The sequence below is a fragment of the Podarcis erhardii genome (assembly GCF_964252035.2).
Source record: "Podarcis erhardii genome assembly, chromosome: Z".
In the NCBI taxonomy this organism is placed as follows: domain Eukaryota; kingdom Metazoa; phylum Chordata; class Lepidosauria; order Squamata; family Lacertidae; genus Podarcis; species Podarcis erhardii.
This window is the reverse complement of record NC_138504.1, coordinates 39,752,684-39,773,444: the sequence shown is the minus strand read 5'-3', so window position 1 is coordinate 39,773,444 and position 20,761 is coordinate 39,752,684. Positions and strand designations below refer to the sequence as shown.

At 46.6% G+C, this 20,761-nt stretch overlaps 1 protein-coding gene across 5 annotated transcripts in view; it reads right to left on the bottom strand.

Annotated features, from left to right (window-relative positions):
• MVB12B (multivesicular body subunit 12B) overlaps window positions 1-8,771 on the bottom strand; it is a 97,418-nt gene extending 88,647 nt beyond the window's left edge. For 2 of the 5 annotated variants that reach the window (XM_081847752.1, XM_081847755.1), the window contains exon 1: window positions 7,723-7,903. In XM_081847752.1, the coding sequence (XP_081703878.1) occupies window positions 7,723-7,788 (66 nt within the window). In that variant the 5' untranslated portion in view covers window positions 7,789-7,903. The other 3 variants (XM_081847754.1, XM_081847756.1, XM_081847753.1) reach the window with 3 other exon arrangements.
• Between the last annotated feature and the right edge of the window lie 11,990 nt (window positions 8,772-20,761).

Genomic DNA, 20,761 nt, shown 5'->3' with positions numbered 1-20,761 from the left:
GCTCCCAGAAAGATTATCAAAAGGTTATCCTGATGACTTTAAGATGTTAGAATGTTCACATAATCGGAAGAGTGCTTCTTATGTTTTTATTTCCAGAGGCCACTCTTTGCTGGCAAGGGGTCTCAGATTCAATACCAGGCATCTTCAATTGAAAGGATCGGGTAACAGGCGATGGGAAACATTGCCTCTTCTCTTTGCCTATGACCCTGTAGGACCACTGCCAGACAAGAGAAGTCAATACTGGGGCAGAAGGGCAAGCAGCCAGACCTGGTAGCGGGACAGACTCCCAAGAAAGAAAGAAAGAAAGAAAGAAAGAAAGAAAGAAAGAAAGAAAGACAGAAAGACAGACCTGCTGGGTCAGGCCAGTGGCCCATATGGTTAAGCATCCTGTTCTTACAGTGGCCAACGAGATGCCCCAATAGCAGGACCTGAATGCAGCAGCAACTCTTCCCTTCTGTGGTTTCCAGCCACTTGTATTCAGAAGTGCTGCTGCCTCCCTCAATGGAGATGGAATGCAGTAAGAGCCTAGCTGGTAGGTCAGGCCAAATCAATTGACTGATTTATGGGGAATGGAAAGGTAGGGGATAAGAGAGGAAAGTTGCTGTAGGAGGAAGAAGGGTGAATTTAAAAGAACCTGGAAGGAGCAATGAAAGAAACTGTTTGGCTGAGGGGGAGAATAAGGTACAAAGCTGAAACGAATGAGAGAAGAAATTACAAAGGATGGGGGGGGGGGTATTGTGGAAGTGGGAAGAATCTAAAAGACAAAGCCTTCTTGGCTTAGAGCAGGGATAGGCAAACTCGGCCAGCCAGATGTTTTTGGACTACAACTCCCATCATCCCTAGCTAACAAGACCAGTGGTCAGGGATGATGGGAGTTGTAGTTCCAAAACATCAAGTTTGCCTATGCCTGGCTTAGAGCAAATTCTACCTAAAACGGGGAGGCCAAGGCACAATATCTCCAGAGCAAAGTATCTGTAACTTGAGGAAAGCTGAGCTATGGGATTCCTTGCCACAAGGAAAACACTATGGCAAAAAAATTAACCATTTCCAAAGATGGATATCAATAGAAACTGATGTCACTAACTGCCAAATTATTATTCCACACTGCCTCCATTTTGTGACTGACTCTGCCTTTATACTATGTTTTTGTAATGGGGGGGGGGCGGGAAGAGGCAGTAATTCTCAGTCATCTCAAGAAGGCCCTGGGTGTTGAAAGGTTTTAGAATTGCTGCTCTATCCTGGCCTGAAAGGAATGGCTCAAAATCTCAGCAAAACGTTAACCCATTGGACACAGGAAAGACAAAATGCAAAAAAGAAAAAGAAAATCCAGCCTCATAGAAACCCTGTGTGTTTCAGAATTCACACACCTCAAACACAAAGAACTGTTCCTTGCTACACGGTGCTTTTCCATTGATCTAAACAAGCTGTTTTGTCTTGTTGCTAGCTGCCTCTTTAAGGGCATTATTATTCTGCCTACAGGATGTGTCCAAATCAGACCTAAAAAGAGACCGGATATCGCTTGGGAGATTTAGATAAATATTGTTCTGAACTTTACACAGACCGTTAGATTTTGCTATCAGAGGAAGCAGCTGGTTGGGTCCCCTGAATACCCCACCTGTTTTGTTTTATTTTAATATTTACCATCTTTTGAACTTGCCACTGGGTATTGTGTCTGATACACAACTTCAGGATGACTTCTCTTTAAAAAAGAAAAAAAAAGAAAAGCCATGCATTACTGCAATGGGGAGGAAACCCCTCCTTTGGTCCTTAAGCCCTGCTATGATGACTGCAGCCAAGCTAGTCACCAGGCCAAAATACTGCAGACACTCTCCACAGCTGGTGGGCTCCTGGGCCCTTGAACTCCTTGCGCATCCAACTGATAGCAAGCTGCCATGACTGTCATAGGAGCAACAAGGAATGGATTTCCTAGCTTCGGAAGTTGCTGCAGGTGGAAGTAGGATAGAAAAATGGCATGTCTGCCTGGTTGGGAGACATGTCTTTTCAGCTCTTGAGCAACACCCTGGTTTTCAGCTGGCAACGCAAGTGTTTGCGGTGGGGAAACAGTGAACAGGAGCATAGGAAGAAAGTAAGAAGTGTCCTGGTGGATGAGGCCAATGGCCCATCTAGCCCAGCATCCTCTTCTCACAGTGGTCAACCTGAGCAAAGGAGCACTCTCCCCTCCTGTGGTTTCCAGCAAATTGGATTCAGAAGCATTACTGTGACCCTCACCCACTTTCTCCACAACATGCTTATTTCTAATGAACTTCTATCATGTAGCCTCTTACTCGCATTTTTGTTAAACCAAAGAGTCCCAAATAGTGCAACCTTTTCCTCATATGGGAGTTGCTCCGTCCCAGATGATTCTGGTTGCCTTTATGCCCAGTCAAAACTGAGCTAGGCTGGCAGTGGCTCTCCAGGCATCAGACATTCCTGGAAATGCTGGGGATTGAACCTGAGACCATCAGCATGCAAAGCAGAAGCTGTACCACTGAGCTATGCTCCTTTCCCAGTACAGGGGCACAGGAAGCTGCCTTAGGCTGAGCCAGACCAGATGCTCTGCTCCCTAAGCCACAACACTTTCCCCACTCAACAGGTCCTGGAAAATCTCCAAGCAGCTCAGCCCTACCACAGGCATGTTGCAAGGTCAATTCTGCTCTGAGATGAAGGAGATGCGGCAATGGGGAAGGGAAATCCGATCATTTCCTTCACATCGCACCTGATACCAGCATTGTTATCAAACAGGAAGCATGTCACTCAGCCCTGCACAGACAGAAGCTTTAAGCCCTCCTGTGAAGCTTCCTAGAGCGAGAGCAAAGGAAGTGCAGTTTCAGCAACCTCAAAATACTCATTCTAAAAATGCTCACCCAAATTTGCACCAGGAAAGAAGTCTTCCTGCAATGACACAAAACTGCACCAGATGCACTCAGCTACATCCTCTGAAGAAACCCAACATGAGCTGGGCAGCTGTTCTAGGGCTAGTATCTCAGCAAGGAGCAAAATGGGAGAATCTCAATGTGATCTATGAACAAGGACTGAGCATCAGAATTCATGTTGCACTACAAGCTGGCATACTTGTTGCAAGTGTGACAAGCATCAAATGTCACTCTCATAGTCAATCCACCTTGGAAGTCACACACATTGCTTTCAACCAGGATGACATCCTGCTTCTCCTTCCGTACTTTTTAAGATGTTAAAAAATTTGGCTCGAGTATCCTGCCACACAAGAGGGATGCGGGTGGCGTAGTGGGTTAAACCACAGAGCCTAGGACTTGCCAATCAGAAGGTCGCGGTTCGAATCCCCACGACGGGGTGAGCTCCCATTGCTCGGTCCCTGCTCCTGCCCACCTAGCAGTTTGAAAGCACATCAAAGTGCAAGTAGATAAATAGGTACCGCTCCAGTGGGAAGGTAAATGGCGTTTCTGTGCGCTGCTCTGGTTCGCCAGAAGCGTACAGCTCAGTCATGCTGGCCACATGACCCGGAAGCTGTACGCCGGCTCCCTCGGCCAATAAAGCGAGATGAGTGCCGCAACCCCAGAGTCGTCCGCGACTGGACCTAATGGTCAGGGGTCCCTTTACCTTTATCCTGCCAGACAACTCCCTGGAAGCTACCTTAATCTAATATAGGTCACATCCATATATTTAAAGCACTCTTATGCCACTTCCAACAGTCACTGCTTCGCCCAAGAATCCTGGGACCTGGAGTTTAAGGGTGCTGGGAACTGTAGCTCTGTTAGAAGTCTAACAGCTCTCAGCACTCTTAGCAAACTTCTGTCCCTAGCATTTTACGGAGGAAGCCACAGGTGTTTTTAAAAAGTAATATCATGGTGCTTTAAACATAAGATCTAAGAAAGTGACCTAAGGAAACATCAGAACACAGACAATGTGGTATGCTAATTGTTTGTGTGTCCCCTCCCCAGAACAATGATATCTGCTCCCTGCAAACATCTAGCTCAGAATTGCCCCCACTCATTGCCTGCGACTCTTCAAGGTTTCAGGAAAGAGCCTTTCCCAGTCCTACCTGGAAATGTTTGGGATTGAAGCTTGGACCTTTTGGCTGCAAAAATGCACAGCTCAATTAAGAAGAAGAAAAGTTTGGATTTGATACCCCGCTTTATCACTACCCGAAGGAGTCTAAAAGCGGCTGACAATCTCCCTTCCCTTCCTCCTTCACAACAAACACTCTGTGAGGTGAGTGAGGCTGAGAGACTTCAGAGAAGTGTGACTGGCCCAAGGTCACCCAGCAGCTGCATGTGGAGGAGCGGGGAAGCGAACCCGGTTCACTAGATTATGATTCCACCGCTCTTAACCACTACACCACACTGGCTCTCTTAAGCTACAGCCCCATCCATTAAAAGGCCATGCAAGAGAGCCGTGTCTCTGAGAATCTGTTTAATGTGACCAGTATAGCTGGGTGGAAGAGGCCTACTATCAACAGCCAGCTCAGGTGTATGTGCCCTAGATGCAGCACTGTCACTAGAAGCCCAGGTGGACTCAGTGTCACAGACACCTTTCTAGCTTTGGCTGTGTCACCATTTCTGGACAGGTATATTTTCATGGTCTAGCAACCTCTCCAATTGGATTACTGTGATATATTGCTACAAGGGCTGCCCTTGAAGACCACTCGGGAACTTCAATTAATGCAGAATGTGGCTGCCTGAACTTTTAATTCCTAAATAATCCCTTTTAAGCTAGTGGCCACCGACTCCCACTAACAAAAACAACACACTAACAAAAACAACACTTGCTTCTGAATGAACATGCTTAGAATCATACTGTCAATTATGCCATGTGTGAAAAAAGTAGGCTATATTTTGAGAGCCCTGAACTCATTCAAACGATCCTGAGTTTTAGATTTATAAAAGGAATGTTGCTCTGTATGTGTGTGTGCACACGTGCACACACAACTGTTTGTAATTCTGTGCACTTATGTGGCGCACCCTCTTTCCATTTCTAAACCAGGGATGAAGAACCTGTACCCTTTCTAGATATTGCTGAACAACAGCTCCCATGGGCCCCAAATATTGATCACGCTGGTTGCAATTGATGGGAGTTGTAGTTCAGAAACATGTGGAGCTCCACAGCTTAGTCACCCCTGTTCTAAACTTAAGTGACCCTTTATTTGCAAGTACAGTGCTCTAACCCCTTGACAATCTGGAGCTGCACATTGCTGTTCATTTTTCCAGCCGAGATGGAGCAATCACAACACCAGTCACCCCAACAAAGGTGCTGTTTTCATTTCCTGCAAGGTTTATCACTTTGTTTAGAGTGCTCTTAGGACGGAGCTCTCCACCCCAAAATGCTATAGTGATATGTCTTAATAATACCCTTTGTATTCATGCAGCAAGGAGTTCCACAGCTTGTGACTCTACCTTCAAAAAAAATGATAAAGCTTCCCTTTCAAAGTGCAAAGTCCTGTTCATTGCAAGATTGTACACTTTCGGTATTAAAGAAAATTGATCTATCTCACTGCAATGTGTTTTTTAAATGGCTCACATTAACTGGGATTGGAGTGTTGTAGAAATCATCCTACCTTAAGTGGTAACTAAGAGGTGGGTGTGAAGAGATGAAAAATTGCACAGGTTTTTTGTTTTTTGTTTGTTTTTAAAAAAGAACAAGAGGGGAAAAAATCCATGTTCATAAGAATGTATGGTAACAAGAGCCTGCTGGATTAGGCCAATAGCCTATCCAGTCCAGCAATCGTTTTTACAGCAGCCGCCCAGATGCCCCAATGGAAAACGCTCAAGCAGAACCCAATCACAACTCCTCTCCTGTGGTATTCAGAAGCAATGCTGCATCTGACTGTGGAAGCAGAACTCATTGGCAGTCTTATTCTCTATGAATATGTCCAACCTTCTTAAAGCCACCCGAGCTAATGGCCACCAGTGCCTCCAGTGGGAGCAAGTTCCCTAATTTAACTATGAGCTGCATTAAAAAACACTTGCTTTTATCTGTCCTGCATCTTCCAATGTTCAACTTCAATGCAGACTTGATGGTCTTAACTTAGGCAAACTAAGGCCCGGGGGCCAGATCCGGCTCAATCGCCTTCTAAATCCGGCCTGCGGACGGTCTGCGACTCTGGGTTTTTGCATGAGTAGAATGTGTGTTTTTATTTAAAATGCCTCTCTGGGTTATTTGTGGGGCATAGGAATTCGTTCATTTTTTCCCTTCAAAATATAGTCCGGCCCCCCACAAGGTCTGGGGGACAGTGGACCGGCCCCCTGCTGAAAAAGTTTGCTGACCCCTGGTCTTAACACTAAGGTAGTTGGTTCCCTCTGGCCTCCCTCTCTACTTTGCTTGACAACTAGCTCACAGATAAGGAACCTGTGACCAGGTGGACTCCAATACCCATTACTCCCTGACCCGTGGCAATGTTGGCTGGGGCTGATGGGAGCTGGAGTCCAGCAACATCTAGAGGACCACAAGTTCTCCAAACCATGACCTCCCCTGGAGAACTCAAGAGCTCACTCACAAGGATGTGACTTTTGTATTCACCTCATAAATGTATTGTCCTATGGATCTGTCTTATGTTACCTTACTTTTTAAACAGGAAGAAACACAAAATACACTTAAAGCACATTCAAAGCCTGTGACACCCTCCTCAAAGGATCCTGGGAACTGTAGTTTGTCAAGTGTGCTGGGAATCGTGAGGGGAAAACTACAGTCCCCAGGCTCTCTGTTAAATGTGCTTGAAACATATTCTGTGGCTCTGCCCAGAGAGACAGAAACACACCCTACCAAGAAGACAGGGGATGACAGGTTTAACCCTTGTATTAAACCTGTCATCATGTGTGTAGAGAGATTCTCATCAAAGGACTGGGAAATCAGCTGCCAATCAAAGCAGGGCGCACCAGCCAAGGCCAGGCAGTCAACAGTTCAACCCAGTATACCCAGTCCTTCACAAAGTCGACAAATGGCAGGGTGGTACCAGCTGGTAGCCAGAGGCTTATAAATACCTAGCCAGAGCATCATGTGACATATTGAATAACATGGGCTGTTGTATCCAATGCTAGGCCTACTCAGAGTAGACCCAGTGGAAACAACAGACCTGATTAAGCCATGGTTATTAGTTTCAGTAGGTTTACTCTGAGTAGGTCTAGCCCCATGGCATGTGCCTGGCTGGATTTCCACTGATTGGTTAGAATCTACTGATTGTTTGGGATATCCATATATACTTATAGTTTCCCCTGGATCAGGAGATGGACAAGGGATGGAAAGAGATATTTAGGCTGAAGGCCAGTCCATTGTTATGAATCCTTACCAGGAAATCATTTATTTCTTCCTTAAACCAAGACCCATTCTCAGGCTCCCAGAGGATTTCGAACAAGGGAAAGCTGTGTCCACACAATGAAAGGAAGCGGCTGAGGGATGCCCCCACCATCACTAGCACCCTAGAGCACGTTTTGTTGTTTGTTTGTCGGCTTGTTTTGAGTACCTCCCCCCCCCCTCAACCCAGGAGAAGCATCCTATCTATTGCGGAGGAAGCCCCGCTTACAACAAAAGGCAGCCCTGCAACACAAGGTGTGTGTAGGGTTTGGAGGTCACAAAACCAAAAGGTGAGGTGGGGAGGGGGAAAAGGAAGCAATGCAAAGCCCTCACCCCCAGGGAGAAAAGAGAAGCAGGGGAAGGAGAAGGCGCAGGGCCCAGTCCGGAGTAGGGGGTGAAGGGGGTGGGTGGGCCAGCCGGGCCTGGCCCCGAAGGCTCCTTGGAGGGGAGACACTTAACTGTTGCCCGGGGCGCTGGCGGCGGCTGATCCCGGCTCCCCCGTTTCAAGCAGAAGCAGCTTCTCATTGCCCGGCAGGGCGGGGAGCGGAGGCAGGAACAGGAGGAGGAGGAGAAGCGGAGAAGCAGCGGCAAGTGGGAAGGAGAGGCGGCCCTCTCAGGGCCCGCAGGCGGCGGCGGCGATCCTTACCCGGGCGGGCGCGCTAGACCGAGCCCCCGCTCCCCAACAGCCCGTTGCACCGAGCGCAGGAGCCCATCAGGAGCCGAGGCCGCCGGCGGGAGCCATGGGCGAGGGCGGAGGAAGGCGGCCGAGTCGAGCCTGGCGCCGCCTCTGAGGCGCTCCGACGAGGAGGAGAAGACACCGGCGCCGCGGCGCAAGCACAGAGCCCCCTGCCTCCCGGAGCCCGCACTGCCGCTCGCTCTGCTTTCTCGATTCACCTCCCAAGCACCCTGACCGGCCCAGAGAGAATGAATGGGCGAGCCTGGCCCCCGCCCCGAACGAGCCTCCTGCGTCCCAAGCGCAACCACCAGGGGCCCCTCGGAGACTTACGCTTTGCGCCCAGGGCGCACGCCCAGGCAGCCCTTCCCAAATGGAATCCTTTGGCCTCGCGGTCTCCACCACGCCGAGGCCTCCCGTAGAGTTGCCGTTTAAAAATACAGTAAAATTAAAAATCACGCCCGCCCTCTTTACTACCTTGGGGGAGGCTCCCGATAGGGCGAGGTGCCCCTAGCCGAACGCCTTGTTCTCGCTTCCCTACGCAAGGCGTGCACGTGGTTGAACCCTAGGCGTCTCCTGGTGGTGGGGGAGAAGAGCCCCAGGGTGGCACCTGGCGAACACGAGAGCTAGAGGTGCCTCTTCGGCTGCAATCCTATGCAGCTTTGGCTCAGGAGCGCATATACAGCTTCCCAGCGCAGGAGGCAGTAATGCTTCTGAATAGCAAATGCTGGGCACCGCGAGCGGAGAGAGTCGCTGTTGCGCGCGGGCCACGCTTTCAAACGTTCCATTAGCCTGCGAGTACAGGATGCCAGATTAGATGGGCCTTTGCCCTTTCTCAAGGCTGCTGCGCATCTTCATTGAGCGATCCACTGCAATCTCCAGTCCTCCTTGGGCCGTCATCTCGATTTCAGACCCTAGCTGTTGCATATACGGAATTAGGAATTATTTACTTATTGCATTTATATCCCACCTTTCCCTCCAGTTAGCTCAAGGTGGTGTGTGTGGTTCTCCCCCATTTTATCCTCACAAAAATCCCGTGCAGAGCGTTAGGCCCATAGCTGTCAACTTTTCCCTTTTCTTGCGAGGAATCCTATTCGGAATAAGGGAATTTTCCTTTAAAAAGGGGAAACGTTGATAGCTATGGTTAGGCCAGTGACCCGCCCTAATTCATCCAGGGTGCTTCATGACTGTGGGTATTGATCCTTGGTCTCCGAAGTCCCGGTCCAACACACTTCACCAGTACACAACACTGCCCCAGTGTGCATCAGTTTATGCTTGCTTTTGCATCAAATTGCATTTGCCTTTTTGTTCCCTTTTCATCCAGTTTGAAGAGATCCTTTTAGAGTTCATTGTATCATCAGCAAATGCCATTGCATCTTGTAACAGTGAGTTCCATAGGGTGCTATTACCATCAAATGTATTTATTTGCCATGTTTCCAAATTATTCTGACTGGCACCCCCTGGGGGCGTGGTGTGCCGCCCACGGGCATGGCACACGTTCTGGGGACGTGGCGCGCTGCCTGTGGGGGCATGGTGCGTGGCCCATGTCTGGGGGATGTGTGTGCCGCGATGGCACCCTACCAGAATAGTGGTGCTGGGGGCGGTCCGCTCCCTCCACACTCCCGTTCCTCTGCCAGTGTATCCATATATACAGTGCTTTTTTTATTTATAGGAAAAAAGTGCCAGTATTCACTTGATGCTGGTGACAGACTTTTAACATGGGGTGGGGGGAGAGAAGTGCCAGTACAGTACTGTGTACCCTTGAGGAAAAAACCCCTCTGCAATATTTTTTAAAAAAAACACCCTTACAGGACTGCATTTAGTCCTGTATTAATTCACAAGGCCCTTAACCATTTGGATCCAGGATACTTCAAGGACCGCCTGATCCCTTATATCCCTGGCCAATGAGGACTTGGGGGGAGCCAATGTTAGTAGTGCCCCCTGCCGCAGATGCACCCCTTGGATTCACCAGGAGCCTTGCATTCAGTATTATGGGCTTGGTTTTGTGAAACTCCTCCCAATTAAGATCAGACAGCCCCCCCCCCCCCCGGTTGAACATCTGGTGCCTACTGATAACTTTTTATTTTTATTCCAACGCAGTTTAATCAATGTTTGTTGTTATAGTTCTAAATGGGTTTTTGGGGGGGGATTCTTTGGATGGGTCACCATGTCATGGATGCTTAGCATTTCAGGGGGTTGGACTAGATGACCCTTGGGATCCCAAGTCTACAGTTCTATTAATTGTTTTGAGTTATATATCATACGAAATTGTTTTGAATTGTTTTTACATATGGAATTGTTTTTATTGCTATTTTTATTTTTTTACTGGAAGGGTATTTCATAGAATCGTAGAGTTGGAAGAGACCCCAAGGGTTATCTATTCTAGTCCAACCTGCTGCAATGCAGGAATCTCAACTATCTCAACTATCCCTGACAGGTAGCCATCCAACCTCTGTTTAAAAGCTTCCCACGAAGGAGATTTCATCACCTGAGGTAGTCCGTTTCATTGTCAAACACCTTTTACAGAGTTTTTATGGGAAGCTATTCATAAATGGAAGCAAATAAATAAAACAAGTAGTAGTTTAGTTGGTTTGCAGACAATAAATATCCGATATAATACAGGGTTATTAAGACAATCACAGCTTGGGAGGGCACATGATATGCATTCACAAAGAATGTGCCTTTTAAAGAAAGAGCATAACAGATTCCATAATTTAAAACAGTTTAAAAGTACTGACCATTTTGACTCAAAATAGGAATCCTAAAAATATCAAGCGTATATCATAATATTTAAATTTGTATTAGCAAGTACAGATTTTCCTTAAAGATGGAAAAACACTAATCTTTAGCTTTAAAAAAATCCACACTTGGATAAAACCTCTCAGTATTTAATCCCACATACAGGTGGTGAGTGTAGTGGAAAATGTGGAAGAAAAACCGAGGAGGTGTAGGTTTGGCCTCATGCAGCCAACCTTTCCTGCCAATATTAGGAGCGCCAGTCAGCACAGGCGGCAGCCGTGGAGACATCCAGCCTCACCTGGTTGAGGCAGGTACAAATAGTGGAGGGCAATGTGGTAGGAGGATGGACCAAACACTGCTGAAGCTTCTCACCACTGATTCTGTTGTATGTGGATGAAGGTCTGGTGGGGAAAATTATTTCTTTGGGGTTATTTCTTGTTTACTATTTGAGGTTTACTGTTTGAGGGGGCAGTTTGTTGCTGTTTGAGGAGGTTTTCCTATTCTGTTCAAATGAAAATACAGTGGTGCCCCGCAAGACGAATGCCTTGCAAGACGAAAGGGTTTTCCGTTTTGGAGGTGCTTCGCAAAACGAATTTCCTATGGGCTTGCTTCGCAAGACGAAAATGTCTTGCGAGTTTTTCCGACTTTTTTCCCCTTCCCCCCCCTTTTTCTAAGCCGCTAAGCCGCTTATCTGCTTATCCGCTAAGCCGCTAATAGCGCTAATCCGCTAAGCCGTCAATGGGCTTGCTTCGCAAGACGAAAAAACCGCTAGACGAAGAGAATCGCGGAACGGATTCTTTTCGTCTTGCGAGGCACCACTGTATATTTTCCCTCAGCTATTGACTACCAAGGAACCTGCAGTGTTAAATGGCAAAACAGTTAGCTCAGCGCCCCCAAGCTTTGGGCTTCGCGTGGCTCTCTGCAAGCCGTGGGAGAGCTGCACGAAGTCGCGCAGCTCTCCCACCTCTTGCGGAGAGTTGCCTGCACCCAGAAGCCTGGGGCGTGCTGAGCTCAGTGCCCTCCAGGCTTCGGGCGGCTCTCTGCAAGCTGTGGGAGAGCGGCGCAAAGTCGCGCAGCTCTCCCATGGCTTGCGGATAGCAGCCTGTTCTGGGGGCTGGGGTTGGGGGAAGCTCGGGCTTCCCCCGCCCCAGCCCTGCACCTGGGGGGGGGATTTTTTTCTTTATTTCCCCCCCAAAAAACTAGGTGCACCCTATGGGCCGGTGCGCCCTATGGGGCGAAAAATACGGTACTGCATCTCCAGGTAAGGCCGGAAAAAAAACACCCTTGTATGAAACACTGGAGAGCCACGTACAGTGGTACCTCTGGATACGAACAGGATCCATTTCGGAGCCCCGTTCGCATCCAGAAGCAAACGTAACTAGTGATGGCACGTCTGCGCACATGTGCGTCGCTTTTTGCCACTTCTGCGCATACGTGTGACGTCATTTTGAGCGTATGCGCAAGCGGCGAAACTCTGCTCCGTTACTTCCGGTTTGCCACAGAGCGCAACTTGAACACGCTCAACCCGAAGCACATTCAACCCGAGGTATGACTGTACACTGGTACCTCGGTTTACATACACTTCTGGTTACATACGATTCAGGTTACAGACTCCTCTAACCCAGAAATAGTACCTCAGGTTAAGAACTTTGCTTCAGGATGAGAACAGAAATCGTGCTCTGGCGGCGCGGCGGCAGCGGGAGGCCCCATTAGCTAAAGTGCTTCAGGTTAAGAACAGTTTCAGGTTAAGAACAGAGCTCCGGAACCAATTAAGTACTTAACCTGAGGTACCACTGTATACAGAATCAGGCCATTGGTCTGTTGAGTGCAGCATTGACTTCATTGTCTTCACCTGGAGATGTCAAGGACTGAACCTAGCTGCATGCAAGGCACGTGCTGTACCACAGAGCTATGGCCATTCCCCTAGCCAATCCAGAAGCTATGGAATATAAGTATGGCTCATAATGTCCGGATCTAGCTTGGAACTCTGAATTTGATATTGCGCTTCCTTTCATTTCAGGGTCTTAAGGCTATCAGAAATACAATGGTCTATCTTGCCGCTGCCTGCCCCCCCCCCGCCCCCCACTTTGCTTTAGAATGGAGAATAATTTTAAGACAGCAACGTTGTTTGGCAGGCGGAATATTCGCCCCATACATAATAGATGCCCCCAACGCCCCATTAACAAATGCAAGAAGATTCCTCAAACTGGAAAAACTGGCACACATTTTGAAGTGTTAATGCTTCCCCATGGATCTGCTGTTACTGAGACAATCTTTAGTGTAATAATATTTTTTATAAACCTTGCGTTTCAATAAGATCCGGCAGCAAGGGGGCACCCATGGCTTCCCAAGGAAGCATCTAATTGGTACTTAGTAGCCAGGAAACATTGCTGTGTATATTGCAAACATATGGTGGTGGTTTTAATTTTTTTCAGGATGGAGATGTCCACAACAAGCTGTGTGTCTCCCCACCCATCTCGCCCTGCCTCATAGGGACTAGCTACTTTTCATGCAAAAAACTAACATGTGCTTCCTCTTTTTGCCTATGGGTAGTGTTCAAGCCTGTGCTGGTGGAGACTGACTGGTTTGCTTGGGCAAATGGGGCACAGCCTCTCCAACATCAGTCTGCTCTCAGTTGTCCCCTCTTGCCACCTCCTTTTTTACTTACACCCAGTCAGCTTCCTCTTCTGAAATCTTAATGTTGTCCTTGTGGATTTCTGCAGTGAATTTCATGCCCTTTATTCAGCTCATAGTGGTGAGGAGGAATGAAAGCCCCCTCAAAGTATCTGCTTTATATACATTATTTACACAATGGGCTGCACGTGATTGGCTAATTCCGGAATTCTCCTGTAGGCCAATCAGGTTGTGGATTCACTTCCATCTGGAGCCGGATTGGGTGGCTCCTGCAGACCAATCATACTGCTGCATTGATCTAGGACCAATCAGACTGCTGCATTTTGGATCCTATTATTCTAGGACCAATCAGACTGCTGCATTTTGGATCCTATTAAACTCAGTACATAACATGCAGAGAGGTGGATAGGGTCAAAACTAGAACGAATGGGTGTGGCCTGTCATTGTCTCTGGTTCTGCTGGGCTCCCTTCCTTCCATCCTGCCAGTCCCAAGGGATACTAGCCATCACCTCCTCTTAGCTGAATACTGCTCAGGTTGTATTGAAAAAAAGAAAAGCCAGCAAGCCTACCAACATGCATAATTTAGTCACCTATATAACTTTATCTCTTGTGTTACTGATAATGCTTTCTAAATCTTTTGTAAAGTGTTGTGGATTTTTAGCTGTGTTTTAATTACAGTTGTATGTGCCACTTAAGAGAGCTTCTTTGATTAAGCAGCTTATAAGTCTTCTATATAAATAAAGTGCTTGAACCAGTCCAAAGTCACTTTCCAATGACAATTCTAAAATAAAAATGGGTGCAGGCCCTATCCTGACTTGCTGGGAAAAGAGTTCCATGGATTTGAGGATGCTCACACGTGCAGGTTTCATGCAGTGTCCTCATCAAAATTTTATTTATTTTATTTAATAAAGTTTCTACACTGATTGTAATTTTTAAAAAACAACTCATCAGAGGTTTTGCAAAAAAAGATAAAAAAATAATATCAATATCTAGAATTAATAACAATAATTTGAGACTTAAAAAAACGGGGGAGGGGATAAACTAAAAACAGATTAAAATTCACATCAACTTTATTAGGTCTCTGGGTAAGCTTGTGAAAACAAAAATGTTTTTAGCAGGCACTGAAATGAGTGCAGCAAAGGTGCCTGTCAGCTATCAATAGGAAGGGAGTTCCAAAGTGTAGGTGTTGCCGCACTGTAATTCCTTTATTTTATTTATGCATTTGTTTAGTGGGGTTAATATAATTATCAAGCCCTCTAAGGCATTTGTATAACACAATTTAAAGCGTATCATAAAAGATACTGATATAAGCTATGGGTTTCTCCAACTAAGTTCTACTCAGAGTAGACCCACTGAAATTAACAGATCAAAGCTAGGCATGTGGAGTATTTTTTAAATAGTTTTCTTAAATATATTGTTGGCATCTGTCTCATGAGACAATGGAGTACACTTCCAGGGGTGAAGTGAAACATCTCTGTTAGCAGCACTAAAGTGACCTGCCTGGGGTGCAAGTCTGGGTAGTGTGTACAGTGGTACCTCGGGTTACAGATGCTTCAGGTTACAGACTCTGCTAACCCAGAAATAGTACCTCGGGTTAAGAACTTTGCTTCAGCATGAGAACAGAGATCTCACAATGGTAGTGAGAGGCCCCATTAGCTAAAGTGGTACCTCAGGTTAAGAACAGTTTCAGGTTAAGAACGGACCTCCGGAACGAATTAAGTTCTTAACCCGAGGTGCCAGAGGAGGGCAACCAAAATGGTCAAAGGCCTGGAAACAATGCCTTATGAGGAACGGCTAAGGGAGCTGGGCATGTTTAGCCTGGAGAAGAGGAGGTTAAGGGGTGATATGATAGCCATGTTCAAATATATAAAAGGATGTCACATAGAGGAGGGAGAAAGGTTGTTTTCTGCTGCTCCAGAGAAGCGGACACGGAGCAATGGATCCAAACTACAAGAAAGAAGATTCCACCTAAACATTAGGAAGAACTTCCTGACAGTAAGAGCTGTTCGACAGTGGAATTTGCTGCCAAGGAGTGTGGTGGAGTCTCCTTCTTTGGAGGTCTTTAAGCAGAGGCTTGACAACCATATGTCAGGAGTGCTCTAATGGTGTTTCCTGCTTGGCAGGGGGTTGGACTCGATGGCCCTTGTGGTCTCTTCCAACTCTTATGATTCTATGATTCACTGTATGGAGGTTTTGGGCTGCCCACGCAGAAAGACTCTCCTCTTGGCCTGGCCACTGTCGCATGCTGACAGCTTCTAGGAGCCACAGGTGAGATCTGAGTGCAGAGTGAGGGCCAAAGGTGGACAAACTACCCCAGAAGGAACATGACCTCCACCAGAGGTACTACCCCCCCTCCCCTAACACCCCCCACACCCCATAAATAGACAATGAATGTAAATAGCAACATAAACAAAAAACCCCTCCCTGGCAACTGAGTACAATAGGTACTCATGCCATTGTAGTATTCCTGTATTTAATTCTTCAGCAGGATTCTCCCATCTTATTCCATCAGGGATGTGTGGAAACAGCCCTCCTCATTAAAATCACCTTCTCCAACTAAAGTAGCAACAAGTATAACATAGTCATGACATGCAGATCTGTAGCAATGTAGCTGAAAATGTATTTTGTAAACCCTTTTCATTAGTATGCAAAATAAACGGTATTCATTTTTCAAAGAGTTTACTCTGAGTAGGACTAACACTGAGTATGCTGTACAGGTGCTAAAGTGAACAAAAGCGACCTAACCATTTTTCAAAGTTTAACTAAAACCAGGCATCTCTCTCTCTATCTCTCCACATGTACATACCCATATTACATGTTAAAATCTGTGACAAAAATTACATGATTGGGTTGTATCTTATTTATTTAACAGCATTGACAGACACCTTAATGGCGAAAATGTATACCTTTAAAATGCCAAATAAAACCAGGTGTTTTATCTGGTTTTATCTGGGCTCCTTTGGGATGAAGGGCAGGATAGAAATTCAGTATACAGTGGTACCTTGGGTTACAGAAGCTTCAGGTTACAGACGCTTCAGGTTACAGACTCCGCTAACCCAGAAATAGTACCTCGGGTTAAGAACTTTACCTCAGGATGAGAACAGAACATCGCGTGGTGGCAGCGGGAGGCCCCATTAGCTAAAGTGGTGCTTCAGGTTAACAGTTTCAGGTTAAGAACGGACCTCCAGAACGAAATAAGTTCTTAACCCGAGATACCACTGTATAAACATGCCCATCTACTCCAGCATCCTGTTCACACAGTGGCCAACCAGATGGACTCCCCCTTATTGTGATTCCTACTAACTGCCATTAAAAGAGGTTTTGCGACCAACAATGTGTTCTGACTGAACACGAATAAGACTGACTCTCAAAGCCACCTCCTCTCTGTTGTTCTGTTGCACTGACAAATATAACAGCTGGCACTTTTTTAATCTCAGCTGTTCAGAAATCTGGAAGATAGGAAGTGTGGGGAAAAATTAGTTTCATTTTGGTGGCAATTGGGGAGGGGGTGATAAATTCCGTCATTAAGGAGTTTTGTTATTTCTCTTTACTTATTTTGAAGAGCAATGGAGAAACTCTTGGGCAGATTTTTCACTTCCCTTATGGGACGGCGAATGAAATTAGAGATTCCTCTTAGCCCATTAATGGTGGTGCTTTCGTGTGTTTTTTTCCAACACAGCAATGTATTCATTAACTCATCAAAGGGTAAGTTACCCTGCCTTGGCAAAACAAAGCAGACAAAAGCATTTATGAGTTAGGAAGTTGCCTTCTTGCCTGAATCCAGAAAGGCACATAAATTGGTAACGATGCCATCTGCACAGAAAACCTTTCATTAGGGGACATTTTCTGATTTGAGGGAAGCTGGGGATGCCCATTTCACTGACTCGCAGCTGAGAGGTCTCAAAGAAAAAACTTCCAGACATTTTAATTGTGTGGCAGTATCATAACTAACCTGAAGAGGGAGCCGCTGTCCTGCTCTCTGCCATTGTCAGATTACCCCTCTCTGTAGCTGGCCAGGAGTCACCGCGGCTTATTTATTGGCAGGTGGTGTCAGGTGGCATGATTTTGCTTAATTCCAGCAAAGCCTCCGGTGAGTAAACTGTGTTCGGAGTTGTAATCTGGTTGAATGTGTAAATTGGCCGCATTTGGAAAATGAAAGGGGGCATCAGACCCAATAACCTGTCTCCAACAAGGCCAAGCAAATTCTGGGTTTTATTCAAGTAGGTTTTACTCAGAGTAGACCCTCTGCAATGAACAGGCCTGAGTTAGTCATGTCCATCGATTTAAATGAGTCTGCTCTGAGTAGGGCTAAGGCTGGCCACAATAAATTGGTTTTTAAATGTATGTTGCTTAGGAATTTATTTATTTTTGATTAATTGGTTTATCAGTTCTTATCTTGTGAACTGCCTTGAGATCTTTTGATGAAGGACAGTATATAAATAGAATGAATGAATCAATCAATCAATCAATACATTTCGAGGAGGCCCATAAGCAGCCCACCCCTCTGCTTGGAGTTAATCAACACCACCATCAACATAAAATATATTTGTACGCTGCCTTTCCATAGTTTAAAATTGTGTTCAAGGCGACTTATAAAAAATATTTACGAATTTAGATACATAACAAAAGCAGTCATAACATCAGAACAATTTGCACATAAATCATAGTAAGAACTAAAAATAAAGATACAAAAAATGAATGTCAGTGACAGCACCAACCAACCCCTCACTCTCAACAAAACCCGCTAAGTAACATCCCAGCCCAAGCAGTCTCAGCTTTTGTAGCTGGAGTCAGTCAGGGCCCCATTCTTCTAGGCCAGGTGGAAAATGCCTGAGAGGCAGGGAGCAGGTCTTCCAGGAGTCACAACCAAAATGGTCTCTGGAGGTTGCATGCCACCCATTGTTCACTTATGGAACTCACTGCCACAAGATACGTTGATGGATATTAGCATAGATGATAGTTTTGCCACAGCCTGATTATTGTCAGTTGGTGCTAACACAGAGGAGGGTTTTTTCACTGGCAGCACCTGGGTTCTGGAATGCTCCTTCTGCAGAAATATGAGAGGTGTCATTCATATTGGCATTCCGCCAGCTCTTGTTTTAGCAGGCTTCTCCCTGAATCTGAACTTCCAGATTCTGATTGTGTTAATCCTTGTTATAACAGTTTTAGTTGGCATAGTTTTTAACTGGCTTGTTTTATTGTAAATTTTAATCATTGGGGTTTTTTTTCATCCTAATGTTTTGATAGTATTGTTTTGTGTTTTAATAATGTATGGATTTCATACTTGGTTTTTTTTACACTTCTAAATTGCTTAGAAGCTATTAATAAATAACAAGTACAGGAACACCATTTCACAGAGTAATTGCTTTAGCAAAATAGCTAAAGGGAACTTCTGTGTATAGGATTGTAGGTTCAAGCCCCACGTTGGACAAAAGATTCCTGAGCTGCATGGGTTTGAACTAGATTTTCCTCGTGGTCTCTTCCAACTTTACAATTCTGTGATTCTATAAAATGCTAACTTTTAGGATTCCAACCTCTTGATTCCATTCTTCATCCTTGTTTGCCATCTCCCCACCCCAAGCTAGTCAGTATTCTAAAGATGCCCCCTTTTAGGCTTTCCTTTTCCCTATACAGTGGTACCTCTGGTTGCGAACGGGATCCATTCCAGAGGCCCGTTCGCAACATGAAAAGAGTGCAACCTGCAGTGGTGCATGTGCGGGTTGCGATTCACCACTTCTGTGCATGCACATGATGTTATTTTGTGCTTCTGCGCATGCGCGAGCAGCGAAACCTGGAAGTAACCCTTTCTGGTACTTCTGGGTCACCACAGGACGTAACCTGAAAGAACGTAACATGCAGCGAACGTAACATGAGATATGACTGTAGATTTATCTTGTCCTTTTTGCAGAGGTGGGGCTAGCTGCTCCAGCACCCGGAGTGGTGCACATGCTGTGCACCCAGGGGTGGGGCTAGCATCCTGGGGGCAGCGTGGCGATGTCACCCCCTCTCGGGGGTGACACCCAGGGTGAGCCGTACCCCCTGCACCCCCTTCCTCCACCAGTGCCTTTTTGAAAACTCCTCGCTCTGCTAAGCATCCTTCCCTACTTCCTCTGCATGGGCTGGTGCTGTTTTGGCTACATAAGGATGCCAAATGCCTGAACATCACAAATAGTGGGCTTTATGGTGGTAATAGCCATCCCCTACTGGATGTCCCCTGCATCTGGTGAATGGAAGTATTCTGCCTTTGAAGGTAGAGTTGCTCAACACTTTGACAAACCCTCCAAGTGTCCCTATTTTGCAGGGGTGTGATTTACAGAAGTTGTCCCAGTTTCTGATTTAATCCCGGAATGTCCCACATTTCCTTAGGATGTCCCTATTTTCATTAGAAATGTTGGAGAGTATGGAATTATCTGACCCCCCGAGCCACCTGAAGGCAAACCTGTATAGGGAAGTTTAAAAAAAAATGTTTAATGATGTTTTTTATATATGTTGGAAGCTGCCCAGAGTGGCTGGGGCAACCCAGTCGGATGTGTGGGGTATAAATAGTAAAATTATCATTATGGAATGGGACGTCCCTATTTTCATCGGAGAAATGTTGGAGGGTATGCTTTGATGATTGCAAATTCAGGGATGGCTTACAGTTGTGAATGGGATGACAGGCATGACATTTGAGGTGGTGCATATCAGCAGATTTTCTGAGCTGACACGTGGTGAATCTCAGTGGCTCTTAGGACTACTTTAACTACTGTAATGTGCTCTACATGGTTTGCCCTTGAAGACTGTTCAGAGGCTACAACTGGTGCAGAATGTGGCTGCTAAGTTAAGCAGGGCAGCCCAATGAGGTCATATGACCCCAGTCCTGAAAGCACTGCACCAGCTGCCAGTGAGCTACCAGGCACGATTCAAGGTGTTAGCACTAGCATTTAGAGCCCTAAATGCAGGGCCGTCTTACCCATAGGCACTAGGGATGCGGGGCACCCAGGCTCCGGGCTCTCAGGGGCGCCAGGCCAAGAGTCCGGGGCCCAAGAGTTGAGTCCGGGGAAGAGCCTGTCCATCTGTCGGAGCGCCCTGGTGGGCTCTTCTGCTGCGGGTGGCTCTCCACCCCAACCCCCCGCCCTCCTGCCCAGTGTCTGACGGCAGAGTCATCATCAAAGTCTTAAGGTGCCACGGCACCGTGGGGCCAAAGTGAGCAGGTGCTTCGGGCCCCTGAACGGGCTTTCACAAGCCGCCCAAGAGGCTTGCCACTTGGGTGCCCGGCAGCCGCCAGCCTTAACTTTCCTCCTTCCCTTCCCCTGCCTCCCAAATTTTAGGCGCCTAACTGAAAACGGAGGGCGACATGTGAGCAGGGAGGGCAACACAGGCAACAAAGAAATCGGCTCAGCGGAGTCCCTGGCCATTTTATTTGATTTGTAACTCCCTCCCTGTCACCAACATCTGGCATCTGACTGAGCT